The sequence below is a fragment of the Amblyomma mixtum genome, chromosome 10 (genome assembly GCF_055824585.1).
Source record: "Amblyomma mixtum isolate Tamu chromosome 10, ASM5582458v1, whole genome shotgun sequence".
Lineage (NCBI taxonomy): Eukaryota > Metazoa > Arthropoda > Arachnida > Ixodida > Ixodidae > Amblyomma > Amblyomma mixtum.
The window spans coordinates 1248899-1271025 of NC_143021.1; the positions used below are offsets into that span (position 1 = coordinate 1248899).

The 22127-nt window shown below is 47.3% G+C and overlaps 2 protein-coding genes across 6 annotated transcripts in view; one reads left to right on the forward strand and one right to left on the reverse strand.

Moving 5' to 3' along the window:
- Sod2 (superoxide dismutase 2) overlaps positions 1-10456 on the reverse strand; it is a 27883-nt gene extending 17427 nt beyond the window's left edge. The window contains exons 1-3 of one of the 2 annotated variants that reach the window (XM_089563110.1): positions 9712-10456; positions 9392-9577; positions 5532-5648 (exon numbers count right to left, since the gene is read on the reverse strand). In XM_089563110.1, the coding sequence (XP_089419236.1) occupies positions 5532-5648; positions 9392-9479 (205 nt within the window). In that variant the 5' untranslated portion in view covers positions 9480-9577; positions 9712-10456. The remainder of the gene's footprint in view (positions 1-5531; positions 5649-9391; positions 9578-9711) is intronic. The other variant, XM_089563109.1, reaches the window with a different exon arrangement.
- Positions 9956-22127, forward strand: part of fl(2)d (Pre-mRNA-splicing regulator female-lethal(2)D) — a 74309-nt gene continuing 62137 nt past the window's right edge. The window contains exons 1-3 of one of the 4 annotated variants that reach the window (XM_089563105.1): positions 9956-10737; positions 10923-10966; positions 18784-18839. In XM_089563105.1, the coding sequence (XP_089419231.1) occupies positions 10934-10966; positions 18784-18839 (89 nt within the window). In that variant the 5' untranslated portion in view covers positions 9956-10737; positions 10923-10933. Of the gene's footprint in view, positions 10738-10763; positions 10826-10922; positions 10967-18783; positions 18840-22127 lie in introns of those variants that run through there. The other 3 variants (XM_089563108.1, XM_089563104.1, XM_089563107.1) reach the window with 3 other exon arrangements.

Consider the following 22127-nt stretch of genomic DNA (forward strand, 5'->3'; position numbering starts at 1 on the left):
CTCTTCGGATCACTGTCATGCGATGGAGCCAAGCTAAAGCCTAGCAGCGACCCTCGCCTGATATGCTTCACTGCTGAAGGAGGAAAACTGCACCTTGATTGTAGTGAGGTTGTTCCACACAAGTGTTTTGGTGACACCTAACGATAGTTCTCCAGCACAGTCCCCTTCGAAGAAGGTCGAGCCAAACAACACTCAGCAAGCGATGAGCTGCCGGCAAGCTAGCAGGTGGCACTTAGGGGCAAGAGCAGTGGGTGCATTGTATTCTTGCGTCTAGGTTACAGGTAAACTTGCCTATTGCCATTATTTATGTATTTAGTTATCTATATATGAAACTGTTTCATGATCCCCTTTGTGGTCGATGTTATACTGTATTTACATGACTGTAAGTCAACCTATTCTTTAAAATTTGGGAATCCAAAGCGAGGGGATACAAGTGAAACCGAAGCAAGGCACCATAAATAAAGGGGAGTCAAACGAGACATCAGAGATGCTACAATTTTATGTCTGCTCTACGGCTCTACCGAGTAGCATTCGACTTTTCTGCCTGCTTATTTGGAAGGATTTCTCAGTTTTTGTTCTTTTTTACCTTTAACTGCGTACTCGGCGCTCATGGGGGTGTCGATAGTCGATGAAATGGCCACTGCTCCAATTGGGCGCCGCCGCCACTCAGAACGGCAGTGCTTCCAGGGAGTGTCAGTAGCTGATGGAAGAGCTGACACCGCTTGTGCACAGTTTCTCTCCGGCTCTGTTCGACACACTGCACTTGACTGCTAGCTGCCAGTTTTTAATGTAGTGCTTTGTCAACCGCCCTTTGTGCTCTGGGGAGAGTAAGCATTTGGTGCCCATTCACGGCTGCATTGAGGATGGCTGTCATTCTTAAAGGTGCAGTGAAGAAGAATCTGAACTCGTCTTTTTGCCGCGGGAACTCAACCTACACGTTCCGAGCATTCTTAGAAACTTCGATTTATTGCCCTGTGTGGCCGATTTTCCTAATTAAATTGAATTAACGTTCGGCTCCCGCCTTTTTTTTTTATTCTCCCCATACGGTGGGCGGAGTCGACGAATGCGTGGAGTGCCTTTCACCCAGTCCCGTGGAGGCTTGCTGCTCTGCCATCGGCGGAGTAATACGTAGTAATCCGTAGAAGCAAATAGTCTGCGTGTACTTTTATTTCTGCGGGCTTATCTGGAAACATAAAAAAAAAAACAAAACAAAGCGAAAGCAAAGCCTCCACGGAGCTGGCTGAAAGGCACTCCACACGTTGGTCGACTCCGCCCAACGCACAGGGAGAATTAAAAAAAGAAAAAAAGGCGGGGGCCGGATGTTAATCCGATTTAATTAGGGAAATTGGCCACACAAGGCAATAAGTCGGAAGTTTCTAAGAATGCTTGGAATGTGTAGATCAGGTTCCCGTGGCAAAAATACGAGTTCGGATTTCTCTTCACTGCACCTTTAAAACTGAAGAAATGAGCCGCAAGCTCGACGTTTCGGAACAGGTGATGCAAGTGTGGCGAGGCAAAATGTTTGGTTGTTTCATGCAATGTTGTGCAGCGGTTGTTTGCAAAGTGGGGGACTCCGCAGGACGACAATGTTAGAATGACATGCTGTGGGATCGCACCAGTGATGACTGTAGTGCAAGTGTAGATGAGCAGTCAACAGACTAATACAATTTCATTTTGTAATAAGGGAGTAATTACTCATTGACATCCACCCAAGCGCAGCCATACAACAACAGAGGAAAGCTGTACAGCTTTCTCGGAAACTTCCTAGTTAAAGAAAAATTCGTCCTGGTCCAGGGTTCGAACCCGGGACCACCGCTTCACCGGAGCAGTCGCTCTACCAACTGAGCTAACCGGGATGGCAAGCCTATGGTAGGGCGAGAGCGAATTGATCAGTAACTCGAAGTGGGAACACTGTTGGTCAGATGTCTAGGGGGGTTTCCCCTGAACCAGTTTCATTTTGGAATGCGCCCACGGGCATGCCTCCTCCTGCCTGACATGGGGGGTCAACTCACAGTCGCGTAAATACGGTTGAACTGTGCATCGAGGATCTTTTCCATGTGTTTCACTTCAAAGAGGTTCCGCCACATGGACAGTGGTAAGCTCCTGCTCATGACCCGAGGGTACCTGCCCCCCATGCGCTCCAGCCAATTGTTATTCTGCCCAATTGTCAAGACCCACAGCCACTGCACCCTCGTACCACCCCCAGTGTTTCGCTGCCTTTCCCTTGCGAGAATGCTGAGCATAGCATTAGTTGTCTCACTATTTATTTTTCAACCTTCCCTTCCGCTTTCCCTGCCAGGCAGTACTCGGCACTTCTTCCCTTGAGTTACTCACCAAGGCAATGTCATCAGCAAATCTCAGATTACTATGGTTTTGGTTTACGAGGATTAACGTCCCAGAGATACTCAGGCTGTCAGGGACGCCATAGTAGGGGGGCTCAGGACAATTTTGACCCCCTAGGGTACGTGCACTGACAACGCACAGCAGCACACGGGCCTCTAGCATTTCACCTCCACTGAAATGAGACCGTCGCAGTCGGGATCCAACCCGCTTCTTTTGGATCAGCACCTGAGGGCCATAACCACGGAGACATCGCAGTGGCTATATTACTACGGTATTCCCAACTCTTCGCAAACCACTTCTCTGAATAACTAGGCAGTAGTGGAGAGACTGTGTCTCCCTGCCTGACACCCTACCTTCTTGGGACTTTATCACTTTCCCAGTGGAAATGCATATCATAGAACTACAGCTAAGTTTTGGATGCGGGGTTTTAATGTTTCGAAGAGACTCGAGAGCACTAGATTAATTTATATCACTTAGGCTTCTTTAAAGAGTCAGTCTACTCACAGAGATGAGTGTATAAATAATGGAGTATTCTGGTAGTTGGCGCCCTATAACGTCAATAACGAGGGAACTGCTCCCAGTTTAGGCAGGAACTTATATTTTAATGTGGCATTAAAAGTCGCGTAAAAATGCATGGTGGCGACCCCAAACGTTCATTTTGTTGCATCAGGTGGTAGCCTTTTTTTTTGTAGAAGCATAAGTGAATATACTACGTACCGCTAGTATGCCCCAATGTCACAGAAACATACGTTTTGTTCTAGCAAACTGTAGAAGGCGTATCGCTCCTTTTTCTGTAAATCACATGAATATTTATAGTTATACGTACACTAAATGCAGGCGCATTCCCACTTTCAGTTCAGTGTACGCTAGCAGAGACGCAAAAATAAACTCAGCCTATAGTGTCGCCATCTGGTTGTCAGGACGGAAACTACTACTGTAAACAAACCAACTCCCTGCTAAGCCTATAAGGGGCAGAACCGGCACTCTAATTAAAAAAAGAAAGCAAATTTATCACTTATATGTTTTCTTATAGGCGAGGTGAGACGAAGCGAAAGTCCGGTGCCTCATTTATGTCCAGTGAATGCACTGAAAAAGGCAACAACAGCGAGGATTCAGTCCGAAGCAAGAGGTCCGGCTTTGAAGGACGCCGCCATGTTTGTCGCCGTGCGGCGAAAATCGTCGGGATTGTCGCTACTCTCGTCATCACTTCGGCTGTTGCGACCGTGTTTATTCGGAGTTGACCATGGTAGAAGAATATCTTCCACCGTGGAGTTGAATCATATGGGCCAAAGTTTTGTTTGTTCATCCTTGACCGTATTCTCTTTTCAACTTCGCTCAGATTCTGCTAGCTGCAACGACGCTTCGTCTTGGATTGATTAAAAAACTGTAGCGCTCGAGACAAGGACACAACGAAGACGACAACGCATGCGCATGTGTTGTCGCCTTCGTTGTGTCCTTGTCTTGAGCGCTACAGTTTTGTCATCATGAGCAACCAACTCGCCCAAACATCCACACTTGGATTGATTGATTGCCACATCCTCTCAGGGTCATGGTGCTCATGTTCCTGTATTTTATTAATGACAAAGTACGGCTTCTCATAATTGCGACATAAATAACCAATGTCCTTTCAGTGCCGATTTCTCTTAATCATCTCAGCACTTGAAAATTGCACTTTATAAACTGCTATGACGTTTGTATTTTCATGGTTGCCAGATGAGTCTACCACCTCATACAGGTGTGTTCCCACATCAATAAATTCTATTTTAAAATGTTCTACCACACTTCTTGGCACCACACCTCGCTAAATGGTAAATTGGGTAAAGAGCTATCGATTGCCGCAAAGAAAATATGGCTGATAAAATTCAGTAGACTGACCCTTTATGGGCTCTGAAACACCTTCTGAGGACAGCACCTAAACTCGCTCAATCACTGCACTCCGTTGTTATGAACACCCGAGCGAAATAATACACTCCTACACGCAGCAGAGAACCCACACATGAAAGTTGGCTGGACAAAATTTGTGAAGCGGCAAAGCTTTAACATCCCGAGCATACCAAAGGTTTTAATTATTCAGAGCCCCTTTAATGTTTTTCTGAGGAAGTTAGTGCAAAAAAAAATGGACAAGGGACATATAGAAAGGACACATAGGACATTCGCAAGTGCTACAACCAACTGTTTATTCATGCATACTACAAGGCATATAAAAAGGAAAAAATGGTGAGCATAGAGAGGGCAGAAAAGACACAGCAGTCTAGCAACGAGTTACTAAAGAAACGAGTCTACAAAAGCACATTCAGCGGAATACACGTCAACAGATGTGTCACTCACACGATGCTCGGGCAACGCTTTGATGTAATAAGTCCCTAGAAGGAGCCTAGCCTTGGCATTCCCGCCCTTGCCAAGAATCGTGGTCCCCTCAAATCTTGCCCTGCTCTCACACGAAGCAAGGTGCCGCACGAGGTTTGCATTTGTGTCCGCATTTTCTGCGGTGTTGGCATGCTCGCGTAGCCGGTCCTTAATGCAGCGGCCAGTTTGGCCAACGTATGAAGCCCCACAGGAGAGGGGGATGCGGTAAACCACACCTGTGGCACATTTAACATGGGCGTCCCCCCCCCCCTGCACAACCAGTGATGCGGGGGCAAAGCTTTTGGCAGCTTGTTGGGTGCGGAGAAGGGGTGCCTGCCAGCCACTTTTTTCAGGTTGTGGGGAGAGACTTGGTGGACATGAGGGACCACCAGCTTTGAGATGTGTGAGTGACACATCTGTTCACATGTATTCTGGTGAATGTGTTTTTTTAGACTCGTTTTTTTAGTATAACCTGTTGCTAGACTGCTGTGCCTTTTCTGCCCTCTCTACGCGCATGCTCACCGTTTTTCCTTTTTACACGCCTTGTACGACCGCAGGAATAGACAGTTCATATTAACTCCGAATGTCTTATGTCTTTTGTTTCTGTCCCTTGTCCATTTTTTTTTTGCGCTAACTTCTTCAGAAAATGCATCGCCAACAAGCCCGGCAGCTTGCTCCCCTTTAATGTGCGCAGACATAACCGAGCACGCCGCCTTTCTGCATTCCATCTGCATTGAAACACAGCCGCTGGGACCAGGATCGAATCTGTGGCCTTGGTAGCAGTGCCACTGCAACGAACAAAGTGGCGGCCAGCTTCCCTTTCTATGGGTGCAGCTCCTTACCGGTGGGCTCTCCCCCGCCATTGGGCGAGAGGTTTGTCCAGTAGATGCTGTGGTTCAGGTGGCCACCACCATTGAACTTGATCGCCACCGAGGCCGAGATGATGCCCTGGGTGCAGTCTGCCAAGGGAAAGGACAACAACCGTCTCACTAGGCTGCCTGATACATTACCAGGCCTGAAAATCTGTACACAATACCCACCACAGCTGCAGAATGACTTTGGTAGATCTTCAATGGTTAGGGAACAGCGCAGGGAACATTCAAAGACGCACACGGGCACTGCCTTGCGTCTCGTCCCCTAGCCATGCAAAAGAACCCGCCAATTTGCTCTACTAGATTTTTAATGCTTCTGCCTTTTCCAAAAGTCTGCAAGAAAGCCACTTAACGCTGCATTGTACACAATCTTTTCAACAAAACAATACAGAATTAGTCGACATTTCTTCTACAGATAGGGTGTATTAATGCACAAACTTCAAGAAGTCACACAGCCACAAGAACTTCGGATGGCAATTAATTTTTTTTTATACATATATTTCTCATATTCAGTCCAGATATTCCACACCATATGAATATTCAGAAGCATTAAAGGTGCACTAAAGAGGAATCTGAACGCACCTTTTTTACCGCAGGAACTAGACCTATATGTGCCGAGCATTCTTAGAAACTTCGAATTATCTTCCTGTGCGGCCGATTTCCCTCATTTAAATCGGATTAAAAGTCTCGGCTCCCGCCTTTTGTTGAGCTCGCCGCTGAAGGTAGGAGGAGTCAACCAATGCGTGCAGTGCCTTTCAGGCAGACGCGTGGCAGCTTTGCTCTCGCTTTTATTTTGTTCTTTAGGTTTCCGTGAATAAACAGATCCTGTCCGAGACTGCATAGCTGCAAGTTAGTCCCACGGAGATAAAAATACGCGTGGACTCTTTGCTTTTGCCGATCGTATCACTCCGCCGATGGCAGAGCAGCAAGCTGCCATGGGACTGGCTGAAAGATTGGCCGACTTCTCCTGCCATCTGCAGGGAGCCGGGACGTTTAATCTGACTTAAATGAGGGAGATCGGCCGCACAGGACAATAATTCAAAGTTTCTAAGAATGCTCGCAACATGTAGATTGAGTTCCCAAAGTGAAAGACGCGTTCAGACTCCTCTCTGGTGCACCTCTAAATACACACTGCATAATGCTGCTGGTGTAGTAGATACAGCCCCTGCAACTGTGGACAACTTCCAAAGGAAATGCCTATAAATTTTTCAAGGACATTTCTATCTACCGCACAGTGCATCCAGTTATTCTTTTTTAAAATTTTGCACACCTTAACCACAGGTAGAGCGTCTGCTAAGATCCAAGATCTGAAATGGACCTAACAAGCAATGCCATGTGGGCATCAACTCCCCTTCTTCAGCAGCGTGCCTCAACATTCTGCTTCCATAAACTTGCAGACAGCTACGTCCATCATTTTTCGCCATCCACAACAACACATGCTGGAAACTTGTCCCCGATGTACAGGTGCAAATGTGAATGCTTCGTCACCCTGCACATTCAAACACTAGAGCTTGTTTATTTCCTGTGCTACATGCATTACCTGGTGCCCTAACCTGTTAAAACATAATACTACTGAATCCACACGTGAACTACTTAAAACGTGCCTTTTATTCTTGCACAACTGATCTGTGGAAACCTGCCAGCACATCAAATTGTTCACTAGTCGAATAATCATGTCACAAGCTGATATTTCCGCTTTTCATTAGTTATTTAGTCTTAAAATCAAAAGAAAACATTCGACAGAAGTCTGTCTGGTTGGGAAATTTAATGTTAGGAGAAGGTAAGTGACGCCAACCAAGTAAAATACAGGAAAAACACGACGTTTCGGGACCGGCTCGGCCCCTTCTTCACGGTGTGACTACGGGCGAGCGCAGCTTGGCTTTTTAAGCCCCTGTGTGGAGGACCTGCGGGTCAATGGCCGCAGCCCATGGACGTAGGATGAGGGGAGAGTCCCCAGGGAACGATTAACATTCTCTCGTGTTTGCTGTATGTGCCACGACTCGAGTAGAAGCCTCCTGCGTGGGTTAGCTTCCGTTTCCAATACAATGGTGCTGTCGAAGTCAATTGGGTGGTCACACCCTTCACAGTGTTCGGCCACGGCGCTGCGTTGACGATTCATGTGACGGACGTCCGCTTTGTGTTGGTTCATCCTTTCCGCGAAGTTCTTCGTTTCCCCTATGTACGACGCCGGGCAGACGGAACACGGAATTTTGTACACGACGCCCTGGGCCTTTTCTCTGGGCTGCCGGTTTTTTGGGCGGGGGAGAAGGCGACCGATAGTGCTGGTCGGTTTGTGCGTTGTCAGCACCCCTTCTTTTCCGAGAATGCGACCGAGCGTCTCGCTCACGCCTCTCACGTAGGGGATGCAAACACGTTTCCGCTTCTGGCATGCGTCTGAGGAAATAATAGACCGGATTTTGTTTTGCCTTTCTTGCTTCCTGATAATGCGCCGGATGAATGAGCTTGGGTAGCCGTTCTTTTGGAGGTCAGAAATGACTCGGTTCTTCTCCTTCCTTTTATCTTCACTTGAGGAACATATGGAGTCGGCTCTCTTCAGTAATGACGTCACGACAGATGCTTTGTGCGGGATGGGATGGTTCGAATCGAAATGTAGGTACCGTCCTGTGTGGGTTGGCTTCCTGTGCACCGAGGACTGCAGGCCTTTGTCGTGCCTTGTAAGTAGGACATCCAGAAAAGGCAGGCTGCCCTGCTGTTCATGTTCAACAGTAAATTGTATGGCCGGTTCAACTGAATTTAGATGACTCTGGAGGTTTTCTATCTCTGAGGTTTTCACCACACAAAAGCAGTCGTCTACATAACGGAGGAATAACTTTGGCTTGGGATTAAAGGAGGAGAGGAGAGGGATTAAAGGAGGAGAGGGCCCGGCTTTCGACGTCTTCCATGGTTAGGTTAGCCACTGTGACTGAAATTGATGCCCCCATAGCAGTTCCGGTTGTTTGCTTGAAAAATTCTCCGTTGTAGGTGAAAAAGGTACTGCGCAGACAGAGGTCGAGAAGGCGACATACCTCATCGACGTTGAGTGGAGTTCTCTCGTGCAGCGTTTGGTCGTTTTCGAGTGCGCGGCGAGCTAGTTTTTTTTTCCTGTATTTTACTTGGTTGGCGTCACTTACCTTCTCCTAACATTATTTAGTCTTGTCTAGTATACCTTGTTAATGAAGTGTACCCTTGCATTTCTGCTAGTTTGTTATTGTAATGTCTCACAGTTGAGACACCAGTATTTGTAATAAATAAACATACAAAGCCAACTTTATCACACTACGAAAACACATCTGATTTTTGTTTGTTTTTAGCACTCATTTCTCGCACTGCTGTTCATAGGACACCCAAAGTAATCATAGCAATTTTGCCGCCTTCGTTTTTTCAGTTGTGACTACAAACCATAAAATGAGCGTACACACAAAGTGAAACTGCAAGCCATGTTCAATTTATCTGTAGCCCCAAATTAAAAAACAAAAAAACAAATACGGACCCTCTGGCGACTTACACGCCCTTGACGCTCTCTCTGTCACCTATTTTATTGCATTCCCGATCAACTGCAGCAGCACGACTATAAATAGCTTAGGTATTGACGGCAGTAAAAAGACAGGTGAAGGATTCCTTTAGTGGCCTGAAATGAACTGAACTTGGTGAAGGATCAGACTCCATGCTGATCAGTCTGCAACACCCTAAGTCGAACCCTTTTCAGAAACCATGCAGTTAGCGTGCGACTATTATACTAAGTGCGTCCTTTATCACACATGAGCTAGCAACTACTCGAAGTGCACTGCAGACCACTAGAGAAGAGACCCCGCAGCAGAAGCGCTTCTCACTCTTGGCCAGCGCATCGGCCAGCTTCTCCTCGGCGGCGTTCAGGTTGTTCACGTAGGCGGCGTGGTGCTTGTCGTGGTGGACGCGCATCAGGTCGGCCGAGATGATGGGCTCCAGGGCGCCGTAGTCGTACGGGAGGTCGGGCAGCGTGTGCTTCGCGCGCGTCCCCAGCCTGCAAAGGAGCGTGCCTTCGCAACATTTCTCCGTGCGCTGCAGTGTGGGGGGCTATGTGTTGCTGAAGTCGCAAATCTTGAGTTAAGATGCAAGTTACGGAATATATGGGACTACACACACTCGCGGTAAAGATATGCAGCACGCTTACCTCCGCAAAACAAGGCTTCTGCAACAAGCTCCCAACATTTTTGCGTGCAGCCCGCTGAACTCGCTGAGTGCTGCTCGTGGTGGGTCAAACAAGTCGACTGACCTTGCCTGTGCCGGAAGTAGCAGCTGCTGACTAGTTTCGGTATCGAGAGAGCGACGCTTTTCGGTTACGCGGTGTCCGTTTATTCAGAGAAAAACTCTTGCCTGTGCCGGAAGTAGCAGCTGACTAGTTTCGGTATCGAGAGAGCGGCGCTTTTAGCTTACGCGGTTTCCGTTTCTTCAGAGAAAAACTTTGTTTTAATAATCTGCCCCACGATCGTGGCATCGAAGCGCATGCTTGCGAGGCTGGCCTAACCTCCGCAGCGCTCGCGTAGCGATCGACGAGGGAAAGTCTCGGGATTTTCGGGGACTGTTTGGGGAACCCAGCTCGTCGTCTTTCTCTCCAGCAACACTGAAGACAGCAATGGCGTCGTGCGGTTGTGCCCCGGCCGTTCGGACAGTTCGAGCACACTTTTAGCGGCGAAAACTGGGCTCACAGCTGACCGGCTGCGCGAGTCCTCTTCAAGCACGGCAACGTTTTCGGCGGCCCTGCGGACACTGCGTCGGCTCGGACAAGTACTGCCACGCTTCGCTCGTTTCCGAAGCGTTCACTAAGCCTAAAAAGAGGTTTGGCTCGGCAGCTTGGCTGATTTTGGATGCCCCTCATGTCGAACTTGTCAGTCGCTTCGGTCCGCCAGAGGTGAAATAACGTTTGCGCGACCCTCGGGGACTGCGCCAGGACCCTTCCCCCCTCCCCCTTCTGGCTTTCACCCTGGCGGGTTTGCGACGAGTGGTTTATGCTGCGACGGCTCGGCGAGTCATCCACCCAAGCGGCGACTGCGGACTCGGCTGAGCGATGCGCTGCGGCGGCGGCGTGGATGCGAACACTTCCACGGGTTTAGCAGCCGCGGGAACCTCTACGATGCTCCTCTGGGGGCTTTCTTTAGCGCGAACTGGCATAAGAACTGCAGCGATGTTCCGATCGCTGGTACGGCCTGTCCCGCGTGGCCCGTTTTGAGTGTTGTTGCGCCTCGACCCAACTCGAATGCAACCAGTTCTGCAGCCTGCGTCGTTTGGTGGGAGCCGGGAACTCGTTGCATGCGGCTTGGGCCCCGAGTGGCATGCTGTGACTGTTGTCTGTTACACGCTGTGTTCATTGTTGTTGTTTTGCAGAGGACTAAAGCATGGTAGGTTCGGACGCGCAGCCGCCACAGCGGGTAAGTGTTTACCTCTTCCTGCAGTGCTTCTTTGGCTACTGTGTGCCCTCTGTTCGTGCCTGTATACTTATGGTCGCCAGTAGGGACGACGTGTTCATATTTCGTTTAGGGAAATATCGATCCTCCCTGGTGCTTAAGTTCGTCCACATTGGGAGTCATGCTGCTTTTGACTCGTTCTTGGACTTGTGAGCATATTGGCCCAAGCTTTCTAAAGCACTCCTTGCTGAACAAGCACAATGCTGAGGACCCGGTCCTGCTACGGTGGCCATGTTTCGATGGAGGTCGAACATAGAAGGCGCCCATTTGGTGTGCGACGTCAGTGCACGTTTAATAACCCCTCCCCTACAGCCTCCCTCATGGACTATGTTGCTTCAGGACATTAAAACCTCCAGTTCACAATTCACTGGAGCCATACCAGAGCTACCGTAGAATGTGAAGGCGTCCATCGTAGAAGGTTTTTGTTCCTTCATTTTGCATGTTGGCTTCAGATTGTGCTGTAGATTTTGCACATTTCGGCATCCTTGTTCTTGTGTCCACATTTCTGCACATTGTGCCTTCTGTGCGGGGATTATTTGACAGCATTCAGGACGTGTGTACAAGGGGACGTGTGGCAACGCACGAATTTTATAAATTTAGAGCCAGCATGGTCGGAGCTAGGAAGCGTGCGTGCTCTGACCACGGGGTCTCTGGCATTTCCTTCGATGCTGCACCTTTTTGCACTCGCTCGCTGAGGTGGAAGTGCACATACAGCTTGAAGAAAAAAAATACTATGGTGGTGTAGCATTGCTAAGCATGAAGACAGGTTTTTGTTGGTGAACACCACCGCCATCTGTTACTGCTGCCAAGTCCCGGACGTACTATCCATCTCGGAGCAGACCGAGTCGCCCCGGGCTTGTGACTTAATATCTCAGCCGTGTTCTCCTCTGAATCGTCAATGCCAGGAGAGCACCTAAACTGGCTCAATCACTGCACTGTGTTGCTATGAACACCTGAGCCAAATAGTGCACTCCTACACACAGCAGAGAACCCACACACGAAAGTTGGTGAGCCCTTCCTGGTGACTTTTTCATGTGCTCGCACCTACGTGTACAAGTTGAAAGATGGCTATTGGCTGTTATCTCAGTCGTCAGGCAGCTTGGACCACGGCCGCTGCCAGGAAGACGCATAGCTCCAGCGGGTCAGGAAGCTCTGCTGTTGGAGGTGGGGTCGGCGGAAGAGCCTTCCAGTGTGCAAAAAGGGACGGGAGGAGAGGCAAGAAGACGCTGAAATTCAGATTTTTATGCCAGACAATTCTCGGTGGCCAAAATTCGTGAAGTGGTATGCTTGAACATCCCGGCCATTCTGCAACTTTATGAGGGCCCCTTTCAGAGACCCTTTATGCTGCCCCTCATGATGCAGCTTATGTGTCTTCGCTGCAGAAAGCAAGCTTGTGTAGAGAGGGTCTGCTCTTGTCTGCGCAAGTTCCATGTTCTTAGCAGCTGCTTCGTTTCCCTTCTGGTTGAACATCTCGGATGACATAACCCTCGTGCTTTGCAGCAGACACGGTCCTTGGCAGCTCGTTTTGTGGGTCTTTTCTTTCGGAGCAGTGCGTGTCAGGCTATCGAGGAGGTCATGATTTTCCAGCTCAGTCGTTCGTGCCATTTTTCTCTTCAGTGAGAGCAATTCCTGCGGCGCAATTTGGGGTTCCAGACCCCACTTGGGACCCTTTCCCCAGATGTAGGCCATTTCTTGAGGTGTGTAGGCATCTGCATTCCTTGTGTAGACGCATTCTTCGTGTCGAGCTGTAGCATCCATCAGAACTCCATGGTGCTGCTGCCAACCCGCTTTCATCTTGCTGGCAGTTTACTTTGTATTACTGAAATTTCACCACATCGAAATTCATTTCCTAGCATGCTAGAAATTTGCCGGTCCTGTACTCTTCTCCAGCAGCAACAGTGTTGCATGCATCTTGTTACGTTGCAAGGTGGTGAGATGCCTCGACAACTCTATCGTGCCAACCACCGTGTGGATGACGGGAATGACGCACCCATCTTGAGTTTTGATTTTGCTGTCATCCTCCTCGTATATTAGTGGCACACGGCTGACACGATAACGCATTTGCCGCTTGCCCCCACACTTCACCGCTCGCACCTGCAGTGCAACTTTTCTCAGGTTCAACCTTGTTATGTTGAAGCTAAAAATACATGGTGTTCTATGGATGTGAAGTTTCAAAAATTGGAATACTTCGTTAGATCGAGGATTTGCATTACACTGAAGTTACTTACATCGAGGTTTAACTGTAACATATGAGCCAGTCATAGAACACCTGTCACCAAAGTTCAGATCGAAGGATGGGACACATTTGTTTGACATGGCCACATGACGGCTTGACAGCACCCGTTTTTAAATCGTGAGCCAAGTAGGCCCCAAACAAATGCTGCTGAACCCTCTTTGTTAGCCTCCACGTTTCTGCCCCATAGGTGAGTACCGGCACGATATAGCTGCGGTATACTTTTCTCCAGACGGATATTGGTAAACTGCCATTCATGATCTGAGAGAACCTGCCATATGCGCTCCACCCCATTCGTATTCTTCTAGTTATTTCCCTCTCGTGATCCGGATCAGTGGTCACTACCTGCCCTAAGTAGACATATTCTCTTACTACTTCCAGCACCTGGCTACCAACTGCAAACTGCTATTCCCATGCGGAACTGTTGAACATTACTTTGGTCTTCTGCATACCAATTATCAGTAATCTTTAGAAATCGCAGATTACTTAGGTATTCTCTATCACCTCTTATCCCCAGATGTTCCCAATCCAGGCCTCGGAACACCTTCTGGAAACAGGCGGTGAATAGCATCGGCGAGATCGTGTCTCTCTGCCTGACGCCATTCCTTATTGGAATTTTATTGCTTTATGGTTGTCTACAGTAACTGTGCAGTCGTTATAGATACCATCCAGTATTGCACATGACTGATCTGCACCCTTATTCTTTGCGACTGCTGACGTTTCCATTGAGTCGGATGCACTCTCGTAATCAATGAAGGCTATATATAGGGGCTGGTTATATTCTGTGCATTTCTCTATCGCCTGATTGATAGTGTGAATATGATCTGATGTGGAAATCCATGTCGAAAGTCTGCCTTATCATTTTGAAGTCATTTTGAAGCCTAAGGTTGTCCTGATTCTATTTGCGGTTACGTAAGTAAATACTTTATAGGCTGAACAGTCCTTGTAGTGAGCTGATCAATCTAATTGTGAAGTCCTTGATGTCTCCTTTCTTATGTACTAATATAGGTGGTATGCACTGGCACGCAACCGCGGTGCGCCGCCGCCGGCCGCCATGATTGAGGTGCATGTAGCAGACGATCTCCTGCTCCGCAAGCATGTTTTCTTCGCGTGTCGCGTTCACACTGCCGTTTGGAACCCGCGTGCATCGGAAAAATTGGCCGGTAAGTCGCCTAGCGCTACAGCCGCACGAAACTACGTCGTAAACAAATGCCAATTTGATTGGGAAGCTGTGCTTGTTGGCGCTGCTCGAGCCGGCCGAGAAAACAGGCGCAGCGACAAAAGTTGGTCGCGTGTTTAGTTCCTCTCGATTCTGGGATAGAAGCTCGGATAGCAGTCAATAACAGCAGCGCTTCTGTGAAACCGGAGAGCCACATGTTCAGGCACATTCACGGGGAAGTGATCGGTGACTCGGCGGCACTCGACAGCTGCGGCGCGTCTGCAGTGCTTCTTTCATAACTGTGGACTGTGTATCTGCGCAGAGCCGTTGATTTCCGAGCTGTACCGTGATATAACGTTTCATACTTTAATCTTAGCTTGATCTGCAAAATTCTTGGACGAAGTGCATCCTGAAAAAACGCAGGACAGCCCCCAAAGTTTGCTTAGATATGTTGAATGAAAGCATGTGACCTCGTGATTTCTTTAGACTATATTACTGGGACATGCTCTTCGTTTTTCGATGGAGGCGTGGCCACCAAGGCGGCGTCCTATCGCAAATGATGTGGAATTTGCACTTGCGTCAGGGTGATATACTGCATGGCTTGCGAACTGCATGGCAAACCCGATCCTTACCAAATCAGCTCACAAATTTTTGCACCGTGCGCTGTGTTGTCAGAAGCTAACCCGAAGAAGAGACGATACTAACAAAGTGCGGGCTATCAAGTGTAAGCTAGCACATACTCTCGTGTCGAGTTTTGTCAACAGTGTAAAAGTGAACAACTGCCTAGCCCAGTCTGCTGCCTTACAAGCAGCCGTTGTGACAATCTATATGCCCACCTTTGTGCAGAAGAACGACTGCTCCAGAGCGGTAGGAAGGCTTCTGATGTCCGGCCATGTGCGTGCGTTGTGTGCAGAGGACTCCTACACAAGACATAATACCAGCCCCTTTTGTCAGACATTTACTCGGTGTGCTCATGAACCGCGGACGCCGTAGCGAGTGATGCCGAGTCACCGATCACTTCCCCGCGAATGTGCTTGAACTACATGCGGCTCTCCGGTTTCACGGCAGTGCTGCTGTCATTGACTGCTATCCGAGCTTTTAATTATCCCAGAATCGAGGGGAACTAAACACGCGACCAACTTTTGTCGCGGCGCCTGTTTTCTCGGCCAGCTCGAGCAGTGCTAACAAGCAAAGCTTCCCAATCAAATTGGCGTTCGTTTACGATGTAGTTTCGTGTGGCTGTAACGCTTGGTGACTTACCGGCCGAATTTCCGATGCACGCGGGTTCCAAACGGCAGTGTGAATGCGACACGCGAAGAAAACATGCTTGCGGAGCAGGAGTTCGTCTGCTACGTGCACCTCAATCATGGCGGCCGGCGGCGTGCCAGTGCATACCACCTATAGTGTTAGCGTTCTTCCAAGCTTCTGGTACGCTCGAGGTCACAAGGGACTGCGTATACAGGGTGGCTAGTTTTTTCGACCACAATCTTTGCTCCATCCGTCAACAGATCTGCTGTTACCTGATCCTCGCCAGCTGCTTTCCCCCTTTGCATTGCTCCTAAAGCTTTCTTTACTTCCTCCTTTGTTACTGAGGGGATGTCCTATTATTGTGCCCTACTGTTGCTCTCATTAATGTTCTGATTACATTGGCTACTGTATATATTTGTGTAGAACTCTGCACCTACTTTAGCTACCTAATCCATATTGCTGATGACGCTGCCCTCTTTGTCTCTTAGCGCATACGTCTGGTTTTTATCTACGCCTAGTTTTCCCTTCACCTGCTTCAGGCTACCTCCATTCTTCAGAGCATGCTTGATTTTCTCCATGTCAAACTTCCTGATGTTGGCGACCTTGCGCTTATCTATAAACTCTTTTGTTACTATGGGAAAAAGGACTGTTTTTGTAGGTCTCAAACATTTTTCTAGAAAAGTGTGATAGGCAAAAGTATACAAAATGCATAGCAATGATTGAGGTATAATGCTTTTTCTAATCAGATTTATTTCAACACAAATACTTCTTTTAAGTATTGTGAAAAAATCTAAAAACGGAACAAAATTAAGAAGCAACAAAAAATTAATATTTTTGTGAGTTACTCCAAGATATATTATTAAAAAATTCTAGAAATTGCAAAATGATTCAAATTCTTTTTATAAGTTGGCACTAAAATTTAAGTAGTTATAAGTCACATATTTTTTGAGCTAGAAATATCCGTTTACGTTTTTTGAAAAGGCTGATTTCGGGTGTCCTTGATGTGGTTTTTACAGTCTAGCAAAAAAAAATTCGAAGTATTATGTTATGTGCCAAAATAAAGCTTGAAAGGATCCTTTTTAAATATACAAATTGCAGCTAATATCATGTCAGGAAAGACCGAAAAAAAATAGGGCAGGGCACTCACAGTGAGGTGTGTCCCCCTAATTGGTCGCGAGCTACTGCGAGCAGCGGTTTTTAAAAATTGTTTCTAAACTATAGGGTCCGCGCTGACATTTCAAATTTGACTGGAATACCCACAAAGACCACCTGTGTAGGTATTAGGTATGTTGCACTAGAATATGCCCATCGAAATCATTTCGGGGTCTCCTTAAAGGTGCACTGAAGAGGAATCTGAACTCGTCTTTTTGCCGCGGGAACTCGATCTACACGTTGTGAGCATTCTTAGAAACTTCGATTTATTGCCCTGTGTAGCTGATTTTCCTAATTAAATCGAATTAACGTCCGGCTCCCGCCTTTTTTTTAAAATTCTCCCTCGTACGGTGGGCGGAGTCGACCAACGCGTGGAGTGCCTTGCAGCCAGCTCCGTGGAGGCTTTGCTTTCGCTTTATTTTGTTTTTTAGGTTTCCGTGAATAAATAGTGTCATTCGCAGATTATATAGCCGCAAAATAAGCCCGCAGAAATAAAAATACACGCGGACTATTTGCTTCTACGGACTACTACGTAGTACTCCGCCGATGGCAGAGCAGCAAGCCGCCACGGGACTGACTGGCTGCAAGGCACTCCACGCGTTGGTCGACTCTGCCCACCGTACGAGGGAGAATTAAAAAAAAAAGGCGGGAGCCGAACGTTAGTTCAATTTAATTAGGGAAATCGGCCACACAGGGCAATAATTCAAAATTTCTAAGAATGCTCAGAACGTGTAGATCGAGTTCCCGCGGCAAAAAGACGAGTTCAGATTCCTCTTCACTACACCTTCAAAGGTGCAGCGAAGAGGAATCTGAACTCATCTTCTTGCCGCGGGAATGCGTCTTTTAGTTTTTAGAATGATGTGATTGTGTTGGGTGTATGTGTTGGGTGTACGGCACTCGGCTGCTGACCCAAAAGACGCGGGTTCGATCCCGGCCGTGGCGGCTCAGTGGCTCAGTGCATGTATTTCAGACATCTTTCCCGCAGTGTTTCTAGGTTTGCTCTGTCAAAAAGAAGGGTCGGTGATGTTTTCCAGCTACATGAATTATGAACACTTCCATGTTTGGTAATGTTGGCTTGGGTGTACGGATATATTCCAGGATTGGCGTGATGAATAATTTATAGGCTATTAGCTTAATTTCATGTGTGGATTGTTGCAGGGACCTTGAAAAACGTAACTTACATAATGCTCTTTTTGTAATTGTGGCCCTTCCACTTAAGATCTGCTGAGATTATGACGCCTAGGTGTTTATCTACGAAGGATAAATGTGGACCATTATTAGTGCTGTGTGATAAAGTTGAAGGCTGCTTTTTGCGTGTCATCCTGATGGCCACTGTCTTTTTCTCATTTCCATGTTGAGCCCCAAGGTAGTGGGGCGTGGTCATTTGGGCCCTTGATTTCCTGATAGAGGGTGCAGTCGTGCGCAAATACTTGTCCGGTGTGGGCTGAAGAGATGAAGAAAAATGGCCCAGGTCTAGATCCCCGCGGTAGGCCGGACTGAACGGGTGCTGCGCTTGATAAACCGTGCCGTGTTTATTTTCAAGAAAAGTCGGACCTATGCCTGGTTATATGCTTGAGTGTGTTGGCAGAGTAATGAAATTGGCCACCTAGAAGGGGGAAGTGAATTTGGGTTGCTGGGTGAGTTGGTGCATAGTTTCTGACAAAGGTTAGCGCAACACAAAAAAAGTTCACGAGAACATTCACGTCCTGTCTTTCTTTCTAGTGAATGTCTTTTGTGTTGTGCTAGCTTTTATCGGGAGGTATTTCCAGTCCCTTGGAATGTCAGTTCCCCCGATGGTGGAGGCCAGTGGACGATGTTGTGGAAGGGGCACTCCCAGTCTGTGCTCGTTATTATGGGGCTGGTCGTCTGCCTAGCGCTGTGCCATGTTTTCGGTCTGCCTGTGCGTGTCATCGAGGCAGTGCTTGGCGAGGGAGGGGCTGGTTGTTTCCTCATGGGTTTGCGAGTGGCCCCTGTGTTTGTTGGTTGCAGGTGCAGCTGCCGAAGGATGAGCTGGAGCGTCTGTCCAAAGAGGAGCTGCTGGCAAAGTGAGTGTGGCCTGCCTTCCGTGCCAGCTCTCTCGGGTGTGTGGTGGCAGATTTAGGCTAAGTAAGCTGAGAATTACCCAATAATGGCTTTGCTGTAGTCATTCCTTTGCTAAATGTGTCTTTACTGTGACCCATGTAATGCAGAAGGCATTTGCAGCATAAATGAAACGCACACACAAGACCAGGGACAGATAAGACGGAACAGTGCTTCAAAATTTTGAGTTTTTAGATCTCAGAGTTTCTTTCATAGCCAACCACATCTGTTCCATTTACAATCCTAGGTCACAAAAAGCCCTTATTTCTTTTAACAGCACTAATTCTAGAATAATAAATCAACAATTGAGCAATAGTGTCAAATGGCTACGCATGTCCGGTTTCTGTGCTGGTTGTATTCCGATTGTTCTTGAGAGCCTGATGCAGAAAAGAAAGAGAAGTTAAAAAGCGGAGGGTAATGAAAAGAAACTGAAAAACACTCGGGTAATTCTGTATCTGCGTAAGATATCCCACAACCTGAACAAAATTACCGGCCAATACAACGTTAATGTTTTTTCTGTACCATGCAAGCTGTCAAAAATTTGCACAGTGATAAGAAGAAAGAAGAAGGTGCCATGTAATATATTAAGCACGTCACAAAGTTAAAGAAATGTGTTACAAAGGTCGTTTGTAGCGTTCCCCTTACTTGTGAAAAGTGTACATTGCCGAGACAGGGCATTGTTTTAACGAAAGATTGCTAGAACTCTTTGACTCTTGTGAAGGATGGTATGAGTGGCCATCTTGCTTTCCATTGTTGGATGTAAAGCAGTGTTCAACAAGGTGCCGTTTCTGGTTACGCCAAGGAAAAGCTTCAGCGTGACTTTAGCAACAAAGCTGGTGACAGTTGCGCTTAACTGTCATTGCTTGAGAATTTAATGGCTTTGCTAGAGGAATGTGATTAGGCTTTACGTCATGAAGAATGAATGTATTCAAACGTCGGCTTTTTTCAAATAAAACCAGTTGGAATTGCAGCACCGTCATGGCTTCTTTGTTCCTGGTCCTCTCTGGTTTATGCTGCGAATGGTTTTTTGCATTATGGATTGCAACCAACTGGCCCAAACCACTTTACTGTGAAAAGGGACAGCAGTTTCACTTTACTGTAAGCTAGTTTGCTATAGTGGGCTTCGGCTTTAAAGAGGCTGTGAAACACTGCTTGGAGGGATACCGGCTGTACTTCAGGTGGATTCTTTATGTCACACAGATGCTGACTAAAAAAGAATTACAGGAATCGATGCACAGGAACGGGAGTTATTCAATGAAGAAATTTCGAAATACAAGCAAACAAAATGCTGCCCTCAACTCGATTTTGGCGGGGCTTCCCACTCCTATATCGCTCTCCCAATGACGGCACCTGGCGCAACCAATCAAAACAGCCAGCCAGAGCACGTCGCGGAAGTTTGTACTGCATGGTTGCCTGCTCTCTGTAACTTGTTCTTGCTGAGACTGGCAGCATTGTTTCCATGCCAGAGCCCCTGGTGGTGTATATTTATTTTACTTGCTTTGCAGGGCTTTTATCTAAGATGAACAAGTTGTTTTTGTTGATGTAATATGAAACATCGTCAGGTGACAAAATGTGTCTCTATTTATTCACACAATTTGCAGTATATTTACTGTTTGTCCAATCATCAAGCTTGCGCCAGGTGGTGTCATATCCGCTGCTAAAACCTGCCACTGTGTGGTCACATCATTAGAGCCATGGAGTTGTTTTTGGGAGGACATTAAAATATTAAAAACGGAATATACGCGGTATTACCGACGCTAATGGCACCATTGTAACTCACTGTATGCAATCAACAGGCAAAACCGTCAACTAAGGTTGTGTTTCTGGGCCCCTTTAACTCATGGCAGTTATCGCATTTATTTGCATAATAGGCGGACTTTTTATGCGTAGCATATTGCAATCACTCAGTTCAGCCCTTGGGCGCGGCCGGGCAGCCACCAAACCACGGGATGTGACGTCACGTGGTCTGGTCACGTCACCAAACCACTTTTAAAAAGAAAACAAACAAAAGAAAAAAAAAGACGGCTGAGCATGGTGGCGGTTGCCACCGCCCCGTTTCAAAGGGGGCGCTCCTATCCATCCATCCATCCATACGTCACAGAGGAAAAGCTGCTGAGAAAATCGAGTGCCGCCAAGCAGTACCTCGCTCAAAAAGACCGCGCAATATGCAACGCATTCTTGGCTTAACCAAGCTAAGCCTGGGCATCTTTTTTTTCTCAGAAAACCTGGCTCAAAGTTAGGGGTGCACTTATTACGTGGGGTAAAATTTCCGGAAATCTTTCGACTCGCAAAATTGAACATACCGCATAAATGGGTTAATTAAAAGACTAGCGCAAAAAACTAGGACAAAGACACAGAGGGAGACAGGACGAGCGCTAAACATCAACTGAAGGTTTACTACACCAAACATGTACTTAAAAACACTTCAGTGGCACATGCGCACACTGAGTTACAAAAAACTAATCAAGAAGTGGCAGACTGTTCGGAGATACAGTCAAGCCCACTTATAACAATACTGGTTATAACAATATATCGGATATAACAATGGTCAGTCATGGCACCATCAGCTTTGCCATGTGTTCTATAGTAAAATAAACTGCTTATAGCAATGCTGTCCAGGCACATTACTGGTTATAAGAATTAAATCTGGTAATTGAGTGTCAACCATTATAGAAAAAAAAAAAAGAAGGAAATGCTACAGCCACACCAGCAAAACCATGCTTACAACACAAAAGCACGCACATGGGGGGCCGACCAATGGACTAAGCTGGCGCAGCAACACCATGACAGCAAAAGAGGCAGGCGTCATCGCGTCAGGAGAGCTGCTGCATTGGCTACGCGCGCCACGCGTACCCCCAATCAGTCGGTGTAATGCGCGCGCATGCAGCCAGCGCGGTTTTTCTCTTGTCAGCTGTCACCACACTCTTAGTTCTGCATGCTTCTTGAATTTCCCATAAGAATCACTTCCGGAAAGACGGCTTAATTCCTGTGACGTGGAGGTGCGCGAAGCTCCCAGTGGCGTAGTGATGGCGGTGCTTTGGTCATCAGTGAACATTTTTCCGGTTCCCTGAAGTTCGAATTAACGAGCTTTTGCAGGCATTAGAACAATCAAACCCCTCCGGGTATTTACTGTCAATAAATGCGGTGAAGTTTGTCATCTTTTTTTCGGCACAACCCTGTTAAAACAATTATTGGATATAACAATGGTATTTCCATGGCACTTGAATATTGTTATAAGTGGGCTTGACTGTACA